Raw genomic sequence first — 24,661 nt, 5'->3', positions numbered from 1 at the left:
AGGAGTGGGTACAGGTAGGTTGGACCCAAATTCCTCCTCTAATGAACTAAGCTCAGGAGGGAACATAAGGCAAGAACTCCAATAATTTCTGCATGAGGCAAAAAGAAACCCCATCACCTAAGCAGCATAGATATCATTCCACGGGGGCTCGGTTCCCAAGTGAGGGCCCAGAGGTTGGGTAGCCTTCCAAATATTGTCCAGACTGGGACCATTCAGGACAACAAGCATAAGTTATGACTGTCCCAGGTGAACAAGGACATGTGTGGTCACCTAACCTAGAGTGATGCAACAGGTTTTAGGTTCTTTTGTATCAATTTGGAGAGAGAGAGTCACTATTATTAGCACTAGAATGAGCCTGGGGGTTTTTGGTTCTTTGTCACATGAAATGCTTATTCTTCCTACCTTCAAAAACAGTGTTCACAGTACATTTATTAAGGGAAAATAAGCAGATTACAAAATTGCAATATAGTAAATTCCAGTTTTGTAGGATATATATGCAGGTATAGCTATACCTATAGATATAGATGTAGATATAGATATCAATATCAGAGGACATATACCAAAATACTAAATGCAGTTTCTCAAGTTGCAGAGATAATGATGCTTTTTCTTCTTTGTACTTTCAAATTTTTAATGGCTTTTATAAATTTTAAAAGCTCTTTACAAAATATTAAATACTCACTAGATTGTAGACATCTTCAGAGCACAGAGGAGGTATGTTACTACTGTTCTGCTAAGAACAGCCTCTATCTGTTTCCTGACTTTCCCATGTCTTTTTTTTTTTTTTATGGCTGCCTTTGGTCTTCGCTGCCGCGCGTGCATGGGCTTTCTCTAGTTGCAGTGAGCGGGGGCTACTCTTCGTTGCAGTGCATGGGCTTCTCATTGCAGTGGCTTCTCCTGTTGCAGAGCACAGGCTCTAGGTGCGCAGGCTTCAGTAGTAGCAGCACGCGGACTCAGTACTTGTGGTTCGCGGGCTCCAGAGCCATGGGCTCAGTAGTTGTGGTGCACGGGCCCAGCTGCTCTGCGGCATGTGTGATCTTCCTGGACCAGGGCTCGAACCCGTGTCCCCTGCATTGGTAGGCGGATTCTTAACCACTGCACCACTAGGGAAGTCCCTTGTCCCGAGTCTTACCCTAGCCTTCTTTTCTTCACCTGGATAACTCCTCTTCACCCTTCAAGACTGTCATCTTTTGAGGTCCTCTCTTCATGCCCAAATTGAGCTAAGCTCCCTTCTGGCTTTCTGCATCATCCTGTAATACCTATAACAGCATTTATCTCAAACAGTACTGTAAACATCTGTCTACTGTCTGCCTCCTTTGTCAGATTAGGTCAGGGACCATGTCTGATTCATTTCTGCGTCCCCAAGTGAATCCTATCAACATAATGGATGTCAGTAAACATTTGTGGATGGTCTCTGTTTTACCTCCTCTTTCCCAGCACAGATGGCCAGGCACATAGTAGGTGCCATTATATGTTTAGTAAGTAGGTAGTTGAGTGAATGAGGGAATTAAAATGCCAAGAGAAAGAAGACGAGGTTGGCAGCTCATGGCATTTGTTGCTAATGGAAGGGTTTGTGTTGCTGTCCCTCTAGTCCTGGTCACTCGAGAGGATGACTTCAACAACCGGCTGAACAACCGTGCCAGCTTCAAGGGCTGCACAGCCCTGCACTATGCCGTCCTTGCCGACGACTACCGCACCGTCAAGGAGCTGCTTGATGGAGGTGAGATCATGAGTGAATGGGGCAGGGGGTGGCAGGGAAAGAGAGTAAGGACTTAGCAACCCCTCTGCCCTGGAAATGCCATGCTTCCCCAGAGCCTTGTTACCCTCTTAGAACTAGAGATGCCTCAAGGGTGCCTGTACTTCATGAGAATGGCCATGTGCATGTGTGATTTGCCCTCATGTGGCTGGAGTGCATTCTTTGGCTGTGATTTTGTGATGTACCATGCCATCCTGCCTGTCTGCACATGCTCTGAGAGTTTTCTTGATTGTTGCTCTCCCCCAGAGTGTCCTTTCTTCTCCCCTGTGACCTCCAGAGCAGGGCTGGTGGACCAAGGGGGAGACCCTTCAAATCTCTACTAACCCCAGTCTCAAAGACAGCTTCCTTGATCCCACCTCCACCCTAGTCTAAATTAGGCTCCTTCCATTACTCTGGGTCATGGTACCCTACTTTTCTGTCATCACACTTGTTGCAATCTGGAATTGTTTTTGTGTGTTCAGTAGCCTTTTCTCTAACCTGACTCTGAGCTCCCTGAAAACAAAGGCAAGAACCATGGCTGATTCATTGCCAGCACCTGGTAAAGTACCTGGCACACAGTAAGCACTCAGTAAATCTTTGTTGAATGATTGAATACCCTTCCTTTAGAGAGCATTGATTTAATTGGAGGGATAATACGTACCATCCCCAGGCTCAGGCTAGTCTGGTCCTGTCCAGGCCTGCTACAGAGTTACCTGCCACCCTGCCAGATGCCTCCCATGCAGTCACTTTCCCTCATCCCACTCCAGCCTCTCCTTGGAATAGGGAGGGAAGCATCTTGCCAGGATGTGTGGTGCCCAGGCCCCAGAGTGAGTATGGCATTGACTGCCTGTTTATGCCCTCACTTACACTTCTTAAAGGCTTAGGGACCCTCTCTTGGGCCTGGACGCCAGGGTATTCCTTATCAGTGGTCATTCTTTATAGAACCTGGGAGCTAGAAGGATCCTCAGAAGTCCTCTGGGTTACCCTGATTGCCTGACTTCTCTTCTCCTGGCAGAAACCTCTCCAACAGCTGGCTGGCTGGCATTTCCTTGGATTCTCTCAGGGACTCAGGGAATCCTACTTCTTCTCTAGGAGTTCATTCCATTTTAGTTCTTCTCTGACTGGTGGAAATAGATTCTTTTAAATGAGGTGTGATTTTCTTCTCTGTATCTTCTGCCACCTGTCCTTTGCAGCCAATCACTTTTTCAAAACCCAGTCTTCAAAGAAAGTTCTTTCAGTCCCAGAGCCTTTGCCCCCCTGGCCCAACCTCCCCAGATCATTTTCTAGTCCTTGTCATGTTATTGGACTGGAAGGATTTCCCATTAACCCTCAAATCCTGCCACCTTCCATCAGCCCCAGCCACACTCACTTAAGACTCAGGCCTGGCCCATATCCCCAGCCTACAAGGGACCTACCTGCCCCAGAGCAGCCAGAGTGTGCCTTGGTCTGGGGGCATGTACATTGTGAGGGGCAGGACTGCTTACGGATGTGGTGACAGCGCCTGGGATGACTGATGCTTTTGGAGCAAGAACTCATTTGCTCTCAGAAGCAGAGACTTAGAAAACGTCCCCAAGCAAGATGCTACTCACTTTGTCCTTTGGAAGGCTCTCCGACGAGACATCTGTAGCTAGGAGTTGGAGTGTTCACCATGGAGCTTCCCTCTGCCATGCCTTAAAATCAATCAGTACCCCCAGCTGTTGTCCAGTGGTTTACATTCCCTGCATCCCCTCAGCCCCTAAGCAGACAGGGAATCCACTCTAAAAAGAGTCCTTCTCCCCAGCCTTCCAGATCGAACACCTTTGAAATGAAGAAACACAGGCCTTTTATGAAGCACCCCTCCACCCTCACCCCCCAGGCCAAGGCTGGCCCTTTGAGCCGTTCCAGGGGCATGGTTCTTGCTTGTTGACTTGGAACAGATGCCCTTAGCCCCCACCTTTACAGTTCACCCACCTGCCTTTTTCCCCAGAATCCATTTACACCCCCTGCCCTAGCCTCCCAGCCTCAAGGGCCAAAACCATTAACCCACTTATTTCTCCCTTCCTGAACAAGTGGCCGTCACTCAGGGCCTGCAGGCTTGCCAACTTCTGACCTCCCTCCCCCTTTGACCTCTCTTGGTCTGCCTGTGTGTGTGACCAGCCAACCGAGAGGCAGGATCCTGCTCCCTTGTCCTAGGGGCTCTTGCCAGTGACATTTCCGAAGTTTCCTGACCTCAGCTGACCTCCTCCAGAAGGTTTCAGGGAAGGCAGGCCCAGCCTTCCTGACCATCCAGCTTTTTTAGCCTGTGTTTGCCACCGTCTTTGCTGTAGCACCTTAGAGGCTTTCTCTGTGAGATCCAAGGCAGGTTTAGACACAGGGCCAGCCTGTGATGACGAGGTCAACACCGAACCCTTGTCCTTGAAATTGCTTAGTCCACAGGGATTTAGGGCCCCCAGATCTTAGAGGGTTAGAGCTAGAGGGGCCAGCTGCGCCTGCCCTCTGATCAGCAGTCCCCACGTGAGAGCTGCGGGGAGGTCCAGGCAGCAGCATCAGTCTGGTAATGTGGGAAGTTCTCTGACCTCTTAAGAGGCAGCATGGAGTAATAAAAAGGACTTTAGGCTTCAGAGTCAGACCAACCTGGTTTTGAATCCCAGCTTCCCCAGCTACTAGCTCTGTTGGCTTGGACATGTTACTTAAACTCTCTAAGCCTCAGTTTTCTTGTCTGTAAAGTAACACCTGGGAAATATCACAGTGATTAGTGGGCATGAGGATTAGTGATGATATCTATAAAAGCTCCTAGTACAGGTAGGTGCTCCACGATTGTATAAAGAAATCAAACTCTTACCTGGCAGCTGTAATCCCATTCCTCCCCCATGAAACCTGTACTCCTACCTAACGGCTTCTTAATTCTGTTTCTGCCCACAACTTCCCCACCTTGCCTAAAACCATCGTGTTCCCTCTCTTCTCAGCTAGATCCTCAGACTCTTCAAGGATCTACCTCTAAGGAAGCTTCTCCAGGTGGTCTGGTCTACTCTGATAGCACAGCCTCTGAACTCTTCAGTGTTGGGCTGGGTGCTTAGCACAGAAAGGCCCTTCTTTATCTTTGGGAGACCCTGTAACATAGTGAAAAGAACACAGTCTTGGGGATCAGAGAGACCTGTAGTGTGTCTGATCTCAGCTCTGTAGTGTGACTCTGGGTAAGCCAGTTGCCATCTTTTGAGACCATGGACCTCAGGGCATCCTAAGATGGATCTGGCAAACTGTCCCTGACCCTGAGAGAGGCTCAGACTGGTAGAGGAGACAGACTTGGAAATAGGCAGTGACAGCAGGCAGGTGCTCCAGCAGGGTCCTGGACAAGGGGCTGTGGGGATACCGAGTAGGAAATACCTGCTTCTGCCTGGTGAGCAGGGGGGTGGAATCAGTTACAGAAAGCTTCCCAGAGGATGGCGTGCTTCAGCCTTATCAGGGAGAGTAATAGGAGTTTGCCAGATGGATTTCTGTGGAAGAGTTCTGAGTTCAGTAGTGCCAGTTTTCCACCCCCAGCCTCCACAGAAAAGTGGGTGCACTGGCTTCTGTGGTTTTCATCTCTGAAGATGCTGCTTCCGCTTGGGTTGCCTGCTTATGAGCAGGAAGGCTCTGCTTCAGCACTTGACTGCCAAGTACAAGAAAAGGTTGGAAGAATGAAGGAAGAGCAGGACAACTGAGAAGTAATTAGAGAAGATGGGGGCCTCCTTCCTCAAGTCCCTGTAGCTGACTCATCCCAGTAGTTCCAAGGCTGTTGAGGTGCTTTTGCAGCTTTTTCCTCCCAGGGATGTGATCCCACCTCCAGATTGATTTTCCTAAAACATACCTCTTGTCATGCAGCCTTTCTCAACCAGGGTTCCTCTGGAAAATTAAGCTCTAATGTTCTAAGGCGTCTGTTGCACACAAGGAATTAATTTCTCTCCCAGGCATCTAAAGTGGTACGAGTTATGTACCATTCTTGAGAGAATTGAGAAAATCATTACTCAAATAATTTCCCAGTTTTGGTTCAAAGGAGAAACCCCAGGTGAGAAAGACCACAAGGAGGGAGCATAAACTGTGGAGTCAGGATCTGAATACAACCCTGCCCTTAATAGCTGTGTGTCCTGGCTAAGCTGTGACTGCTCTGCAGTTCTCTTTCCTCATGTGGAAATGGGATCGTGCCACCTACCATCTAAGGTTTTGTAGGATTGGGCATGTGTAGGTTCTACAGAGTAAGCACTCTACATATAATATCTTATTAACTTGAAAAACACCCAGTGCTCATGTATTTTTTTTTAAAAAAGGAATCCTACCCATCCTAATTTGTTAAGCTGGTTTTAGAGTTGTTCTAGTTTGACCCTCACTTAACTTTTTTTTCCCACTGCTGCCCTAATACTCCAGCTACGGCATAACGTCACTTCTGTGTTCCTACCTCAGTGCTTTTACTCATGCAGGTCTTTCTGCCTCTCATTTCCCTTCAAGACTTTTTTTCTCGGCCTAGTGGAATGCTTTCTACCAGCCAATCCGCAGCTCTCATGCCACCTCCCTTCTAAAGTCTTCCCTGTTCCCTGTGATTTGGGTCCAGTTCCCCCTGCTAGAGAGGTCATTTGAGGGCGAGGGTTATGTCTTACTTTGCCTGCCTCCTTTGCCACAGTGCCCTGCACATAGTTTAGTACATACTTGGATGTGCCGCAATCTCCAGAGCCACTGTAGATTTGGATGCCACTGGAGATGTGGTGTCTCTGCTTCCTGGCCCACTTGCTCTGAGTGTCATAATATATCTGGCTTTTTAGAGCTTCGTGTATGAAGCTATCTTCCTTCTTTTAGTCACAGTGCCCCTGCCTTTTCAGCCACCAGTGCTCATCACCTCAGAAACACTGAGCTTTATGAAACCTAATAGCATCTTCCCCAGGGCTTCCCTTAGCCTCTTTCCTACCTACTTTCTTGCCCTTCCATGTTCCTCTGTCCAAGTACAGGGCTCAGTTGTCAGTGTTAACCAGCCGTCCTTAAATTCCCAACCATTGCCGCCTGAGGCAAGGAACCTTCCCAGTGCTGATATCTTCCCTTTAACAGCCTATTATTTTGTTGTTGGGGCTAGAAACTTAGAGCTCCATTTCTTGTTCCATTTCACTGTCTGCCCATCTGGCTGCACTGCCAGATGTTGAGGGGATCGGTTTTGCCCCAGGCTCTCCTCTATGGAAATGTCACCCTCTGATTCTTGCCAGCAATGCAGGGAAGGGGAATGAGCACTGGGCTGAAGATTAGATCTGGCTCTGCCACCAGCAAACCCTATCTCCTTTAGGCAAAACCTTTCTCTTCCGTAGTAAAATAGAGAAATTAGTGTAGCTGATTCCAAGGACCCCTTCCAGCTCCTGCATACGGTACTATGTAACCCCTGAGCAAGTCTTCTCACTCATTTTTCGAGCACTTATTGAGCATCTCTCCTGTCATAGGCTTCACCCTAGGCACCTGGGAAATAAAAGATGATCCAGACATGGTCTTTACCCTTAAGGAACTCATAGGTCAGTGAGGAAATCAGATATTTTAGCAAAAAAAATTGCTATCTGATGTGTTTATGGAGATGTATAGAAGGTGCTGATGGATCACAAAGAAAAGACCTTTTAAATCTCTGGGGAGAGCAGGGAAAGCATGGTATAGGAGATGGTGTTTACACTAAGTCTTAAAGGATGCATGTGAGTTTACCGGGTAGATGAGGAAGAAAGGCAGAGGGAACAGCATGTTCAGAGGTGTATGGAGTAGAAAGCAGCATACTTTATTCAGTACACGGCAGGTAGTTCAGAAGAGCTGAATTTATGGGGTATGAATTGAAGAATGGAAAGCAGGAACCAATAATGAAGGCCTGTAACATAAGATCTGCTAAGGAAATAGAACGTTATCCTCCAGTGGGAAACCATTAAGATTAAGGGTAGGGGAGGATCAGATTTATGTTTAATGTGAAAGATGCTTTAGAAGTTTCAAAAATGTGTATCAGTAGTTGAATGGATAAATAAACTATGGACACGCAATGGAATAATTGAATGAATGAATGAACAAATGAACAAACGAACGAATGAACTCTCGCTGTATACAACAACATGGATGAATCTCAACAACCTAGCATTTCTGGACATAAGCCAGACATGGAAGAGTACTAACTATATGACTGGACTGATTATATAAAGTTCAAAATAGACAAATCACCCAATGTGTAAGAAGTCAGGATGGTGGTTACCCTCAAGAGGGTAGGTAGTGACTGGGGAAGGGCACATGAGGGCTTCAGAGGTGCATAATGTTCTGCTTCTTTATCTAGGTGCTGGTTATGCATCCACCTTGTGAAAATTCTTTGAGCTGTATCCTTATGCCTTTTTTGTACTTTTCTATATATGTGTTATACTTGAAAGAAAGATTAGAGAAAATAGGGGAAAAATATATTAGGAGGGGCATGACTGGAGAAAGGGAAAATATTTCATTTGAAAGCTATTTTAATTGTCTAGGTGAGACCTACAGCAAGGCAGTTGCAGTGGGAAAAGAGAAAAAGATTGATCACAGAAAGATTTAGGAGTAGAATCATTAGGATCAGATGGTGAGAGAGAAGGAGTAGTCAAGATCAGGTCCAGATTCTGGACTGGATGGCCGAGTAGATGGTATGTGCTTGTACTGAGGTAAGGAATACTGGAAGAGGAGGTATGGATCATTTGGATGTGCAGAGGAATGACCATTTCTGCTTTGAACATTTTCTTCTTCCCTCCTTCCCACTTTTAGATTCCATGGTCCAGTGTTCTAACTATTCCCTTGCTTCTCTCTCCCTTCTTTGTAATCACCTGATGAAACACTAGCCCTAGTTAAACCCAATTTCTTTTTACTTCCTGTCTGTATCTGAAGAGCTGAATATTGCTGGAGAAAAAAATATCACAACCATGCTAACTTGACTCACCTTACATTTATGTCTGTGAATTTCAGACACTCAATACTGCCAGCCACCCTGCTACACTTCTTGAGTAAAATCACAGTCTTGTTCTGGATCACGACCACTTTTATATACCTTCTTTCTCCTCAAACCTCCAGCACTCTCCTTCCCCAACTACCAAACTAATGATCTCACTTCACACTTCATAGAGAAAATAAATTGCAGTCATAAGGAAACTACCTTATCTTCCCACCACCACTTCCACCAGCCTACCTGCACCTATACTCCTGTACGCTGCCTGCCTTCTCTGCAATGGAAGAAGTTCCTAAGATCACCTCTGCTTTTGGTCTCAGGCTCCTATTTCCTCTCTCTTTCTCAATTACTTTGCTCCTCTGGTGATCCCCTGTCTTTCCTACATTATCCTTTTTCTCCTCTCTCTGGCTTGTTCCCATCGGCATGAAAGCATGCCTTAATATCACCCATCTTAAACAACAAAGCAAACTAAAAACTTCCCTTGACCCCCATATCTACCTCCAGCTGCCACCTCATTTCTCTGCATCCCTTCATGGTTAAAAGTCCTCAAAAAGAAATGATAGCTAACCACTTAATTCACTTCCCCGGCTCCAGTTCTTTCCTCAGTCTCAATGTCATCATGGCCAAAATATACTTCTATCTTTCTCCCAAAATTGGTATCCCCCAAGTCTTCTTCATCTCAGTAAATAGCTATCATTTACCTAGTTTTCAGGCCACAAATCTTAGAGTTATCCTTGAATTCTCTTTCTCCCTTAACACTGCCTATCAAGTCCTTCAGTAAGTCCTGTCATCTGTACCTCTAAAGTACATCTTGAACCATCCCATTTTTGCCTCTAGTCAAACTCTAGTCCCAGTTCAGGACCACGATGCAGTTCTGGATGATCACCACAGCTTCCTGGCTAGTCTCACCATTTCCACTTGTGTCTCCATGAATCCATCCTCCACATAACTGCCAGGAGGATCTTTTTAAAACATAAACCCTGTCTTTCTGCTGTTTAAAATCTTCAGTTGGCATACCAGTGAAACCAAAATGAAATCCAAATCCTTTACCAGAGCCTACAAGGCTCTGTGTTATCTAGGCCCTGCCTGTCTCTGTGACCTCATCTCTAGCTACTCCCTCACCCGGCTTCTTCACTGTTCTCCAGTGACACTGACCTTTCACCCCTCAGGCACACTGAGCTCCTTTCCATCTCAGGCGCTCTGTACCAACCTCTCTCAGTGATGGGAACACTCTCCCGCTTGGGAATTCAGGTCTCAACTCAAACGTCCCTTCCTCAGAGAGGCCTTCCCTGACCACCCTAGTAAAATAGCTCCCCCGGTCACTTTTTAAAAAAAATTAACTTATTTTATTTTTGGCTGCATTGGGTCTTTGTTGCTGTGCGTGAGCTTTCTCTAGTTGCAGCGAGCGGGGGCTACTCTTCATTGTGGTGCACGGGCTTCTCATTGCGGTGGCTTCTCTTTTTGCGGAACACGGGCTCTAGGCGCCCGGGCTTCAGTTGTTGTGGCACGTAGGCTCAGTAGTTGTGGCACACAGGCTTAGTTGCTCCGCGGCATGTGGGATCTTCCCTGACCAGGGCTCGAACCCGTGTCCCCTGCATTGGCAGGAGCATTCTAAACCACTGCACCACCAGGGAAGCCCCCCAGTCACTTTCTGTCATATTACCTTATTTTATCTTCTTCATGGTACTTATAAGTCCCTAAAATGATCATGTTTGTTTGCATGTTTATCATCTCTCTCTCCCCGCCACAAGCATGTAAGCCTTGTGATCACAGAGACCTTGTCTCTTTATTTCACTGCCATATTCACGGCTCCTAGGAAAAAACCTCACAGCTGGCATATAGTAGGTGACTAATAAATAGCTGTTGACCAGCCGGGGAACCTGTGGGACACTCTTGTAGAGATGTGTAGCAGGCAGTTGGACAATGAGTCTGAAGCTCAGGAGAGGAAGGACTGTAAGTTGGACGTGAAGATTCGAGAGTTGTCAGTCTCTTGGGGGTGGTGGAAGCTGGCTTAGTCTGAGTTGTCCGTGGAAAGTTGTAGAGCTAAAGAGGCCCAAGGACACAACTGAGAGAACCTACATTTCAGGTGTGAGCATGAGAAGAGGAGCCAGTGCAAGAGATTCAAGGAAACAGGGAAAAGGAGAAGCAGAAGAGAGTGGGGAAGGGGTTGCTTTAAGGCAGTGCTTCTCAAACGATCTGAAAAACCTGTCTTCTACAGGTTTTCTTTTTTGTAAAACATGATGAAAACAAATTATTAGAAAAAAATATTTTGAAAGGGCATATAAATTATAGGCCCAAATTTGTCATTAGGTTCAACAGACAAAATTACTCTTAAGTTGCTATAAAAGTTTCCAGACACTTACTGTCACTTACTGTGCTTGTCTCACCGATGACTGGTAACAAAGTTCACAGACCAGCACAAGTATGTGGACTACACTTTAAGCATCATTGCTCTAATGGTACTCCTGGGCAAGAGGGGAAGACAAATGAGCAGAACATAGCCTCTACCCTCAAGTAGCTTAAAGTCCAGTGGAGTAAACAGTTTGGGATAGACAGACACACTACATGGCAGAGAGATCAAAGCAAATGCCATTAGGATGCAGGCACTGGGGACCATGATCTGCCCCAGCTCTGCCACCATCTCACGCTTGTAGGGCCTCTGGCAGATCACAGCCCCTCTGTGGCATCACTTTTTTCATCTGTATGATGAAGAAATCATGTCAGATGATTGGATGCTAAAGTTTTCTTCTGTTTGTTTGGACACAGAGCTAAAAACCCTCCATGCCAGCAGTTTTCTGTGGGAGCGTTGGGGAGTGACTTCTAATGTGTGCAAGGTTTCTTTTGGGGATGATGAAGGTATTCTAAAATCAGATTATGGTGATGGTCACACAACTCTGTAAATATACTTTAAAAAAACCATTAAATTGTATACTTTAAATAGGTGAGCTTTATAGTATATAACGCTATTTTAAACAAAAAGAAAGAAAATCCTCCATGCCACTCAAAACCAGAAAAGATTGGCTTGGATGGGTAACTGTTGCAGGCTGTAAAGCCAGTTGGTCCCATAGCTAATGTGGTGTATAGGAGGGGCCCCTCTGTTGTATATAAAAGTTTCTTTTTAAAGAATGCTATTAAAAACTTACCTGTAAAAAAAAAAACAACAAAACTTACCTGTAAAACTTTCTCTTGCCCATACTGGTCTTTTTATTGATTTCCAGTTATTACCTTAACAAGTATAGCACTCCCCATTTTTTTTTTCTTTTTTTTTGGCCGCTCCATGCGGCTTGCGAGATCTTAGTTCCCTGACCAGGGATCGAACCTGTGCCCTTGGCAGTGAAAGCGTGGAATCCTAACCACTGGACTGCCAGGGAATTCCTGAACTCCCCATTCTTACGAAGCTTTAAGTCTGGCAGAGTATAGACATTAGGCAAATAATCACAAAATTATTAGGTAATTACCACTGAGAGAAGTAGTATTCATGAAAAGTAGAGGGTACTAGGAGAGTGTAATGGAGACCTAATCTAGTCTGAAGAAGGTGAGGGAGGTCTTCCCTGAGCAAATAACATATACACGGAGACCTGAAGTGTAGATGTTAGCCTGTCACTTGACTTGAGAAAAGCCTGTGGAGAGTGATGGCCATTTGTCATCCAGAAGGACCCAGCAGTCCAGTCAGGGGCATTTTGGGGAATGGAGGAATTCTGTGGTGTTACTGCAGTTCATATGGTAGGTCAGGGCTAAAAGGGGCCCTCAGTGACCCTGAGTCCTGTCCTCTGCCCTTGGCCTAGTCAGTGCAGAATGATGAACTGTCCTTGCTGTCCCCAGGGAAAGGTGTTTCTGTATCCCAGATCCTATGGACGTAGAGGAGTCACTGCATAGTTGAGTTAGAGATGAGAGCGCCTGGGCACCAGAGCCCCAAGCTCTCCAGAGCCACCTGCCATCCAGGCACCCGCATTTCATCAAGGCTTTAATCGGCTCCAAGCAGTCCTCAGATGAGCCTGGCTGGTATCCGGCATGAGCTCATCACCGCCAGCAGTGGCAGCTGGAGGCCAAGGCTCCCTTGGGTGAGGGAGAGGTCAGCATCAGTTGGGCCAGGTCTGTTCTGCGTTCTATGCTTTCCTCCACCTGCACTGGGCCTGGAAACATCTGAGTAGGATTCCGATTTCCCAAGGCAGGACCAATTGCTCTTTGCCAGTCCACTCGTGCCCCTCCAGTGAATGTGCTCTTAGGCAGAATGCACAGAGAAAGGGCAGCACTGTGTTTTAAGAAGGGGAACATCAGTCTGAAGGTCAGAGCCTGCAAAATAGCAACAGAGGCCCATCCCAGGGTCAGATGGGTCAGAACTGAGGTTCCCTTCCCAGAAAGAGTTTGCTTCTAGTATTCACGTGCTCTCTTCCTCTACACAGAGGCCTAGAAGTGTCCCAGGGAGAACACAGCAGAGGTGCTCTCTGTAGGTTGATCCCACAGACTCCTTCCTGAACATCATTTTGGAAATGAATTCTTTTAAGTGTAGCAGAAGAAAGGAGCCTGCCACTTCAGGAATCCTTCAGAAACTCCCTTTGAAGAAATAAACCCTGTGCAGTGGGAAGTGCTGACTGGGCGTCTGGTGACCTGCACTAACTTGACCTTGTGGTGGGCCCTTGAATAAGTCCCTTTCCCCTCACTGGACCTCATTTTCCCCATCTATAAAATTAGTTGGTCTAAGTTGGTGATTATTAGTTGGTGATCTCAAAGGTCCCTTCCATTTTCAAATTTTGTGATTCTGATGAATAATTGCTTTTTGACTTATCTGATTGCAAATCTAAGTATTCATATTTATTCAGCAACTATTAATTATTTTCCTGCAGTTGACCACTGGCATCCCTCTTCTAGGTTCCTCTGCTCTTAAAGCAGCCTGTATAATTTCTTTATCTCACTTAACCACAGCATGTAGCTATTCAGTTATCTGATTAATAGATCTCGCCTTCATTACACAAGGTAGGGTCTGGATCTGCAGGGCTTACATCCCCAGCACTTTGCACTATCCTTAGCACATGTAGATGCTCACTGAATGTTTGCTAAGTTCGTTTATAAATGGGCACTAGGCATTACAGGAATAGAAGAAAAAGGTACAGGCCCTTCCTTCAGACTACACCCTGTAGAGTGCTGGTTTGGTGAAAAGGCCCAGACACAAAGCACACTGAAAACACCATGACAGTAGGTAACAGGACTAAATTAAATGTAAGCAAAGGTCAGAAAAAACAGTAAGTATAACGAATGAGGTGAGGAGGGGAAAGATCAGTGTTGGCATTGTAGAAAGCTTCATGGAGGAGGGCGCCTGGAGGCAGATCCTGAAGGACAGGCAGAATTCAAACCAGCAGGGGCGGGGGTGGGGGGGGCGGGGAGGGAAGCTTGTCAGGTGTGGGAGGTGCAGAGATGAGCCTTGCATGTTCAAGACCTGGAAGAAACTGGCCACCTATCGGATGGTGGGTAGGGAGGCCTGAGTGTGGAGGGCCTTGGGGGTGAGCCAGAGGACTTGTACTCAACTTTGAAGTCAGTAGAGAGCCCCTGAAGTGATTGTCTATTGTTGGCTTGACTAGCAACTGCAGTGATTTTTACTTCAAAAAAAGGTAAAAAATAAAAATTTCAAGAAGTACCAGAGGATGTATAGTGAAAAGGAAGTCTGCCTTCCACATGCCTGGTCTTCCTCCTCAGAGGCAACCACTGTAGCTTTTCCTATGTATCCTCCTTACTCCTGCTGTAAACAGATTATCACAAATTTAGCAGCTTAAAACAGCGCAAATTTATTATCTTATAGTTCTGGAGATAAGTCTGAAATGAATCTCACTGGACTAAAATCAAGGTGTCAGCAGAGTTGCGTTCCTTTTTGGAGACTCAGAATCTGTTTTCTTGCCTTTTCCAGCTTCTTGAGGCAGCCCACATTCCTTGTCTCAGTCCACTTCCATCCTCAAGCCAGCAACAGTCCCTCAAGTCTTTCTCACATTTCATCACACTGACACTGACTCTTTTGCCTCCCTCTTTTACTTGTAAAGGACCCTTGTGATTACATTGGGCCCACCTGGATAATCCAGGATAATCTTTCCATCTCAAAGTCACTGATGAGAAACCTTAATTCCCCCGTTGCCAAGTTAACTTTATATATTCACAGGTTCCAGGGATTAGAAAATGGACATCATTGGGGGCCATTATTTTACGTACCACACTATCAGAGATATTTTATAAATGTTTTATTTTTCTTCCTGTTTTTGAATAGTTAATAGTTTTGCATAGTTAACTTGTACACAGTACAAAATTCAAAAGGGTTTTCAGTGAAAAGTCTTACTCCCACCCCATCTCTAACCCAAGTATTGTCCAGTTTCTCCATTGTATCATTATTAGTTTTTCCCTTGAAATTAATAAAGTCTGTGGGGAGACATTTTGAAGGCCATGCAACTATCCTTTTCATCAAAATTTCCCCCCAGACTTAGCATCCACTGATGGTTCTTTCCTGAATAAATCTTTATATGATGGTTGCAAAATGAATATTTTACATCTTTCCCAACTCCAGTGCTCACTCCTCAGTTGACCAGTCAGTACCTGGCATTCTGTGGTCAACAAGAACCCCTTTTCTCCCATTTATCTCTTTATTGTCAAAATGTGCTTGTGGATACTATTGCTTTAATGTTCTAGAATTAATTACTGACCTTAGTTGTTACGTTGGTGCTAAAATTATCTCAGATTTGGCCAGGGTGCCATACCCCCATCTTTTTTTAAAAAATTTCCGTATTTCCTGGCATAGCAAGATGTTTCAGTCTTACCTTGGATCCACCTTGCCCTTGCCCTGGAATCAGCCATTTCTCTGAAAGCCCTACAACTTTTTAGTGGGCAGTTGTATTAGAGACTGAAACATGAGTAATAAGTGTGCTTACTACACACATGCATATACATATACACACATATATGCATTTGTACATACCTATGTTAGAGGTCCTGAGAACACTGATACCTCCCATTCCAGTCCATTGTTACAGTGTTCTTCCTTGCCTTCACACATTTCATATTTCTATGCCCCTTCTTCTGTAATGAGAATTCTGGCTCCAAACAGCACTGATATATGTACTCATTCGCTTAATCCTATAATACATCTAAAAAAAATCTTCAGACCTACTTCAGCTAAACCACTATAGGAAACAAACTACTAAAAGAGTTCAGGTCCGAATTTGTTTACAGTTCTCACAGCTACTCCATCCAAGGCTAACAGTATATAGTCAAATACTGGTTCCTCAGTTACTTAAGTGGGTGTTTTTCTCTTCAGGGTGTTTATGTTGTTCGTTTGAAATACAGTTGGGTTAATTTTTTCAATATTCTTTCACTTTTAGGGTTTTTCTCCTCTACCTCTCCTTGTTTTAATTTTGTTGTTTGAATATGTAGAACATTAACGTTTTTCTAAAAACTGTACAAAAAGGTATACTCAGAGAAGTCAAACTCCCTCCTGTGTCCCTTTCAACCTTTTTCTGCTCTCCTTAGTAAGCCCTGACCCCTTGTAGATAACCAGTTTTGATTGTTTTCTGGTTTATTCTTCCTGTATTTCTTCGTATAAGCAAATATATGTGTGTTTTCTTATTTCTCCTTTTTCCTACATAAAAGCATACTCTATATGCTCTTCTGAAGTTTGCTGTTTTTGCTTAACCATATTTCCTAAAATTCACTCGATATCATTTCACAGAAATCTTCCTTATTTTTTACAGCTGCATAGTAACCCATTGTGTGTATGTGCTATATATCCTATGCTTGATTTTCATTATTTTACAATTACAAATAATGCTATGTGAATAACCTCTTGCACATACATTTGGGGATTGTGGGAGGTGCGTCTCTACAGTAAAGTTCTAGAATTGGTATTGCTGGGTCAAAGGATAATGTATGCCCTTGGTTAATATTGCAAATTTCTCCTCCATAGAAGTTGTGCCATTTTGCATTCCCACTAGTAATGTATGAAAGTGGCTGTTTTCTCACGGCCTTGTCAACATCGTATATTGCCAAGCTTTTGAATTTTTGCCAATCTAATAGGTGAGATACAGTATTTTGGTATAGTTTTAGTTTGATTCTCTTATTATGACTGAAGCGGGCATCATTTCAAATGCTTAAGAGCCATTTTATCTCCTTTTGTCAATTGCCTATTCATGTCTTTTGCCCACTTTTCTCTAGAACTTTTGGTCTTTGTTTTCCTCTTGATTTTTAAAAGTTCTTTTTATGTTAGGAATATTAGCTATTTATCTGTGATATATATTGCAGATATTTTCTCCCATTTTGGATTGATAGGGTTTTAATACTTCTCATATAGTCCTAAATGTACAGCCAGGACTGAGAACCACTGGGATAGTTTGTGCAAATTGGAACTATTTTTTAAAAAAGGAGAATGGATACAGAGAGAAAGGGACAGGGACTGAGGTCTCAGCCTTGGGTGTCACCCATGACTTGGGATAGAAGAATGAACAGGAACCTGCAAAGGAGACAAAGGTTTAGGTATTGTGTATCATATAAATCAAGGTAGAAAAGAATCCAAAGGAGGCAGGATTGGTCAGCAGCATTGGTTACTACAGCCATGGGCAGAGGAAGAAGAGGTTTCTGGGTGTGGGTGGTAATGAAGTCCATACCCTTACCTTCCAATACCACTTCATCCCTTCTCGTTCAGGCTGAGAGAGGATGCCCTGGATCTCTGTGAGTGATTTTGTTCAGCATTATTACCAGGGACTACAGGAAGCCTCTCCTGACAAACATATTGAAGGAACATAGCTCAGTTGCATCATAACTAGGGCATAATTATTCAGTCAGCAAATATTTATTAAATTCCTACTGAGTGCCAGGTACTGTTCTGGGCATGGGCTATCACAATAAACCCTCTTTTTTTTTTTTTCCCCGGTACGCGGGCCTCTCACTGTTGTGGCCTCTCCCGTTGCGGAGCACAGGCTCTGGACGCGCAGGCTCAGCAGCCATGGCTCACGGGCCCAGCCACTCTGCAGCATGTGGGATCTTCCCGGACTGGGGCACGAACCCATGTCCCCTGCATCGGCAGGCGGACTCTCAACCACTGCGCCACCAGGGAAGCCCTAAACCCTCATTTTTAATGTGCTTCTCTCTCACCACTTTCTAAAAAGTTGGAGGTTTCCTTTACCCAAGTCCATCCATCTGTTTTGTCATGAAGCTTCAACTCTGAGACAGACTTGGTAAAGTCTTTAGAATTAATTAGGGAAAAGCACTTTTGAGAAACAGTGGAATCATTAGCACCAGCAAGAAGCTCTGGGTCGAAAATGGTCCTCTTGGTATAGATTTCAAGTCTATTCCCTGTCTTCTCCTTTTCCTAATTTCCCCACTACCCTTCCACTTATACTTTCAGTGACTGTTGCCTGGTGACTGGTTGGGCATGAAGGAAGGAGTATTAACTGGAAGAGTCCGTTTGGCAGTGGATCCTGGTTTTTTGTTTGTTTGTTTGGTTTTGGTTTTTTTGGCAACAGTTTTATGAGGGAGATTTCAACCTTGATGGGGGGTTGAAAAGCAGACATCAGTGGTGAATAGTTCCTATGCCCAGAACTGCAGCCTGTGGCATTTAATATCATAGTTAAAGATACTTGCCTCTGTATTCCTGATTCTCTCCATTCTGGGAAGTGCAGTTAGCAAAACTATTTCATCGGTTTCTGTTTCTGTAGCTGTTCTCAAAGCCAACTGTAAATAAGGCCTCCTGTCTTCCTTAAGGTCAGAGTGAAAGTCTGTATATTTGAGTGTACTTCATTCCAGTTAGCCTGGCTCAGCCACCACTCTAATGTGCTTGTACTTCTCATTCAAACAGAAGGCTTTACTTAGCTTTGTGAATAGACATGTGAGTGGAAGCATAAGCCATCTCTTGATAACCCCCTCTTCCCTGCTATGGACATTAGGCTGGGATTGGTCAACAGAAGCTTAAACATCTGGTCAGCTCAGTCCTTTGGGGTGGTTGGTATTTTATAGACAACCCATCAAGATTGATTGGCCTCGTAACTGAATTAGCCAGATGTGTGGGCATTGTGTGCCCTTTCCTCAGCCTCCTTCAGTGTTGTTAGATGGAAGCAGACATGCGATTAGCATGTTTGAAGATGGTGTGTTTTTAGTGCATGAACAAAAGCTGCTGCCTTCTGCAGAGACTGTGGCTCTGCCCCAGACTTCAGCAGTATAATTATGACTACTAAATTCAGCCCAGACCCCAGGCTTGGCTGCCTTGGTCTCAGCTGTCATTTGCAGGAAGGGGAGGAGGGGTGCTGAAGCCTGGGGACCCAGGCTCTTATTATAGTCCACTTTGAACTCTGCTTTATCCAGAGTCTCTCCCTCCTTACTGACAATTGCTCCCAGCTGCTTTCTGGTCACAGAGCCTGCTGCCACTTCTGAGCATAGTCTGTGCTGGATTGTAGGGAGCACAGGGGCTGACCTACTGAAAGCCCACAACATACAGGAAACTTGCCCCAAATGAAAATGAACTAAGGATCCCCATACTTCCAACGCATATATCACATGCTATTCAGAGCATTATCCCTCATCTAGAAAACCCCTACCTTAGGTTTGCCTTTAACAGAAATCTTTGGCAGGAGTTTTTGCTTTTGCCCTTTTCCTCACCTAACTCTGTATGTGAAATATTCGATACGTTTGAACGTTCATTTCCATGCTTTTGTATCACCTCTTTTCTAACCAGACCAGCCTGCATATTTGCCTTCCTTAGAACACATCAGGCATTTTCATGTCTCTAGTAGCTCTGCTGATGCTTCCTGTAGACATCTCATGCTCAATGTATCCAAACCCAGCCCTCCTCATACTTTCTTCTGTATTCCCTAGTTGGTGAATGACATCATCGTTACTGGTCACCCAAACAAGAAAGTGTTTATAAGTGTCTGATGACTTCACCCTCACTTTCCACTAAGCCCGTCTTTCTTAGAATTTTCTCTCAAGTTTATCCTCTCTCTTCTGTCCCTACTATCCTAGTTCAGACTTCATCACTCTCACCTGGACTCTGTAAGAGACTTCTTGTTGGTCTCCCTACCTCTAGGCTCCTTTCCAAACCTTTACCCTGCAAAACCCTACCACTCTACTGTTTTGAAACCTTCAGTAATTTCTAATGCTTGTGAGTTAAGCTCACATGCCTAACCCAGCCTGCAAGTCTCTCTGCAGTCCACCAGGAATCTTCTACCACCCTATCTCCAAAAGGGGCAGGGGACTGTTGTTTGCTTCAGGATTGGGACCAGAGCTTGATAGGCTTACCAGGGGCATGCCTGCAGCCACGTGGGCCTGGGGGCACAGGAACTGTCTCTGCCATAGGCCCACTCAACTACTCATTCCCTAGCATGGAGTCTTTCCTGCCTCCAAACCTTTGCTCATTCACTTTTCTGTGCCTGGGATGCCCTTTCCCCACTTCACAACCTATGAAACCCCTACTTAGCCTTCAAGAGCCAACTCATTTATGTCTCTTCTGGTCACTTTTCCTGGTTTGCCTACCTGAAGTGAATCACTTCTCACTCTGTTACCCCACAGCAATTTTAGGAAGCTTATTTTTGGCCAAGCCGCCGTGGCATGTGGGGTCTTAGTTCCCCAACCAGGGATTGAACCCCTGCCCCCTGCATTGGAAGCGTGGAGCCCCTACTGCTGGACCACCAGGGAATTCCCTAGGAAGCTGTTTTACTGTTTTAAAGATTACAACTGAAGTTTGAAAAAACAGAGCTTAGCATGTGTCTCCTCATATATCCTCTTCCCTCTGTTCCTCTGATTCTGCTGCCAGTAGCCCTGACTAGGTCTCTAACCTGTGGAAAGCCACTCAGTCTCCCTTCCATCTGCTAAAGAGTTGGGGTGGCTGGCTCCCTCCTCAACACCTCCATATCTACACATACACCATTAGTGAGAAATACTATAGGAAGGAATGCTTAAAAATGGTAATTGTAATAAAAATAACAGTACCTGTCATTTATCGAGTTCTTACTTTGTACCAAGCTCTGGATTAAGGCTTTTCTCTCTTTCAGTACTTAAAATATCTTTGCAAGTTTAATACTTTTATTACCTACATTTTCCATATGCATACTCAAAGGCATTAGGCTGTTAAGTAACTTGCCCAAGTTCCACCACTAGTAAGTGGCAGAGCCACTGTGGTATCTGTGATTATGATCTCAAGAACAGAGCTCCAGTTGTGTTCCTAGAGCCTATACAGGGTTCAGCATAAAATAGGTGCTCTGGAATGTTGGTTGGTTGATCACATGAATGAATGAATCAGTGTTCTTCCCATTGAACTTGTCTTCAGGCTTTTAGAGACTGGCTGAGCATCTGTAGCTTATACCAAGAAGTATGGATTTTGTTTCATTTCCTAATGCCCAGCTATACACAGATGTGTTCCCTCCCATTCAGTAACAAACTGCCTGGAACTCTTTCCTGGCTCATATTTACAAGAGAATGTGATAAATTCAGTATTGATCCCTCCTGTTCCACTGTAAATTTTGCAAAAGATGATTAAATAGAGAAATAGAGTCTGCAGGCATTGTGGCTCAATATGTTGTGGAGTGGCGTATCGACCTCCTCCATCCAAAGGCAGCCAGTGCCTAGCCCTGCTGCCCCAGACCAGTAATTAAAATCCTGGGAGACTGGGATTTAAAATCCAATCATATCCCTGAATCAAGCCTTCTAGCCTCCCCATGTGATGAGTGCAATAAGGTAACAGCAGGAGCATGTTTATGTCTGTGCTGAAGCAGTCCCCATAGGGTGGGTAAGAAATGGAGAGTTGGGTAGCCCCGCTGGCTAAATCACTTTGCCCTGACACCACAGCCACTTGTAAGACAATCTGTAGATACATAAACAAGTCCCAGCCAAAGACCAGTTTGGACTGTAAGAGCAAAATACCATGCACAAAAATTCACAAATTGTGCTTCAGTGTACACTTCTATTCCCACAGACAGTAGTTGGTTTACACAAGTGATTTGACCTTGATTAAACTATGACCTTTAGTAACCAAACGTGTGTTTGAATCTCATAGGAACTCTTTGATTTAACCTGAGCTGAAGTCAGCCTTCCCTGTCCTGAGGCCTGTAATCAAGGCATAAGATACTATTGAAATAAACTTGTCCGTCTGCTTTCAGCAGGATCAGGAGCTCCCTGAGAGCAAGGACAGTGTCTTCTTATTCACCTTTCTGTTCCTGGCACCTGGCATGGTGCCAGATGCATAGAAGGCTCTCCAAAGGTATCTCTGAATGAATGAATAAACACAAATTAACAATCTTGGAAAAAAAAACCTCTGTAAACTGATATGCAGGTAGTAGACCTACCACATTGTTACCCATTCAGAGTTTGAACTCTTCCAGCGCTGGGGAACTCATTTGTTCCTGAGGCTGCTCACATTCTATCTTTGGATTTTCTAATGGTTAGAATTTTCTAATATTGAGCCAAAATCTGCTTCCAAGGGTCTTAATTTTACTGTTGGGTTCATGTAGAGTAAATCTAATTCCTGTTCCACATGATGGCCCTTCAAATACCTGAAAATTCAGGCATGTTCTCCTGAGCTATCTTTCCTCCAGCCTAAACCTCCAATTCCTTAAACCGTGTTTCTCACATGGCTTCTAAACCCTTTCTTATCTTGATCACTTTTCCCAGAACAATCTCCACGTTGTCTGTCATCCAAAACCCATGACTTCCCATTTATCTCCATTAATTTTCATCTCATGTGTTTTAGCTCTTAATGTCCATCTTCCACACATGTATTTCGTACTCTTCCCACCCTAATCTGACATCCATAGATATGATGAACAGGCCATCCCCATGTCAGGGGTCAACATGCTGAACTAGGACCAAGCCTTTTTGGTGCCACTGGAAACTTCCTTTTTCTTCACCTCTTATCTGTCAGTCACTCCACCCTGCCACTTGGGTCTGGTTAGTCCACCAGTCACTGAGTAACCCTCCACTGTAGTGACATGGAGCACACATTTCTCCATTGTGTCCTCAAGGTTGTCCTGAGACACCCCAGCATGTGTCTGAAGAAGTCTACATATGCCCTAACTGTACCTGCTTAAGCAAACACAGGTAATCCTGATGAAGAAAGGAAATGAGGTTAGTCTGGCATGACTTGGTTTCCGTGAATGCATCCTGATGCCTAGGGATCATCACCATTTCCTTTTCTAGGCCTTCACAAAGCATTCCTTTAGTAATGCATCTGCTTCTGGAGACAAGACACATATGGGTGAAAAGCGTGTGATCAGATAAGTACTCTAGGGCTTCAAAGGAGGAAGTTGTCCACGTAGGCTGCAGTGGTCGGAGAAGGCTTCAAGGCAGGGGAAATGGAGCTGGTCTTTGCAGAATGTTGGGTCTGAGTGGTAGGCAAAGAGGCGTTTGACACACTGAAGAGAACGGTGAAAACCCAGTGTAGTCTAGTCCCTCTGGTCAGTGCTGGAACTGAAAGCTCATGGGGTAGGGCTCGAGGCAAGTCGAAAGAGCCCTGGACTGGAAGGCCTGCGTTCTAGCTTATACTCTCCCACTCAGTCTCCATGACCTTGAGCTCTGACTTTCCCCTCTCCAGGCTTTCTCCAGTCTTTTTTTCCCTTAGTTCTTATTATAGCACCTTCTGCTCTATAGCTGGTACATTTTTTTTTCCATCTCCCCAGCTACACTGTGTATGGCTCCCTTGGAGTCGGGGGAGGGATTCATCATCCTTTTCTCCTCATCCTGACACCACACTATATTGTCATTGTTTCTGTCCCTGTCTGTCTCCTACCAGTCTGGGTTCTCCCCCAGGGCAAGAACAAGTCTGATTCCACTGTATGCCCAGCTCCTGGCCCAAAGTCAGTACTCAGTGAATTTTGATGGAGCCATGAGGCAGTAGCTCATTGTTCCATGAATTTTAGAAATCCACCTCCCTGAAGGCAAGGGTTCCCACCCAGACTGTGTGTGTCAGAGAATTAGGACTTCCAAATGACATTCTGGGAATCAACTAGGACTTGTAAATGACCTGTTTGGTGGCTCCCCTGTCACCCCAGACAGGGGAGCCCTGAATGGGAGGAAAAGGAGTTCCATTTCGTACCCTTCTACAAAGCTGTCTGTCCCAAACCTGCCTCTGGAGACCTGCCCCACCCCCATCTTGGTTTTCATCTGAGCACATTGGAAGGGAAGAGGAAAGACAATCTTTACCTCTTTTTGAGTCATCAGGCCTTTGGAAGGTGGTGGAAAACCAGACCTGTCTTCTTTAAAAAAAAATTTTTTTTTATTATGTAAAATTTCAAACATACACAAAAGAGAAAATAGTATAATAAGTCCCATGACTGTGGGCAGATTATTTCAGCTCTCCCCGCTTCTGTTTTCTCAGTCTTTGTATGATGAATAACTGTATATGAAGGCCGTAACACCCAAAAAATGTTAGCCAGTCTCCTTTCACCTTGCTCTTCCACTGGACTCAGTTATCTGTGAAATGGAAAAAAATTATACCTCTCCTGCTTTCTTCATCAAATTCTTATTAAGAATTAAATAGAAGGAAGTAGTTGGCACAGGGTATGGCACATAACAAGAACTCAGTAAAGGTTCTCGGTTACCAGGGGGGCTGATCTGCAGGTGCACATGTGCGCGGGTGTATGGATTCTGTTGAGAATGCTCAGTGGTTGGTTTAGGGGAAAAGCTCAGGAACCTCAGCTCTGTTCCCAGTGCTGCTGTGCTGCCTGCAGCATTCTGGACAGGGCTCCTCTCTCTCACCTTCAGCCTCTGGGAACACACAGAAGAATCAGTCCATCTCTGACCTGAGGAGCTACACACAGACTAGCTCTGAAGATTAAACAGAGATGGACTCCCAGAAAAGGGAGGAGTGAGAGGATAATAGGAGCCCATAGATGATGAGCACTGAGAACTGGAAGGGTGAGGAGGCTTCCCAGAGAAGGGCCCTTGAAAAAGGGGTAGGGTCTGGATAGTCAGGGAGACAAGGAGTGGGGTTCCAGGCATGAGGAGTGTCCCAGACAACAGTGTGGAGGTGAGTGAAGGTGAGTGTGGAGGTGAGT

The 24,661-nt window shown here is 45.0% G+C and overlaps 1 protein-coding gene across 1 annotated transcript in view; it reads left to right on the top strand.

Annotated features, from left to right (window-relative positions):
- Window positions 1-24,661, top strand: part of CLPB (ClpB family mitochondrial disaggregase) — a 146,132-nt gene that overhangs the window by 75,613 nt on the left and 45,858 nt on the right. The window contains exon 5 of the mRNA XM_059068738.2: window positions 1,592-1,720. Coding sequence (XP_058924721.1) covers window positions 1,592-1,720 — 129 coding nt within the window. The remainder of the gene's footprint in view (window positions 1-1,591; window positions 1,721-24,661) is intronic.

Source organism: Kogia breviceps, chromosome 7 (genome assembly GCF_026419965.1).
Source record: "Kogia breviceps isolate mKogBre1 chromosome 7, mKogBre1 haplotype 1, whole genome shotgun sequence".
Classification (NCBI taxonomy): Eukaryota; Metazoa; Chordata; class Mammalia; order Artiodactyla; family Physeteridae; genus Kogia; species Kogia breviceps.
The sequence above is the reverse complement of the archived record's forward strand: the minus strand, read 5'-3'. Positions and strand labels throughout refer to the sequence as shown.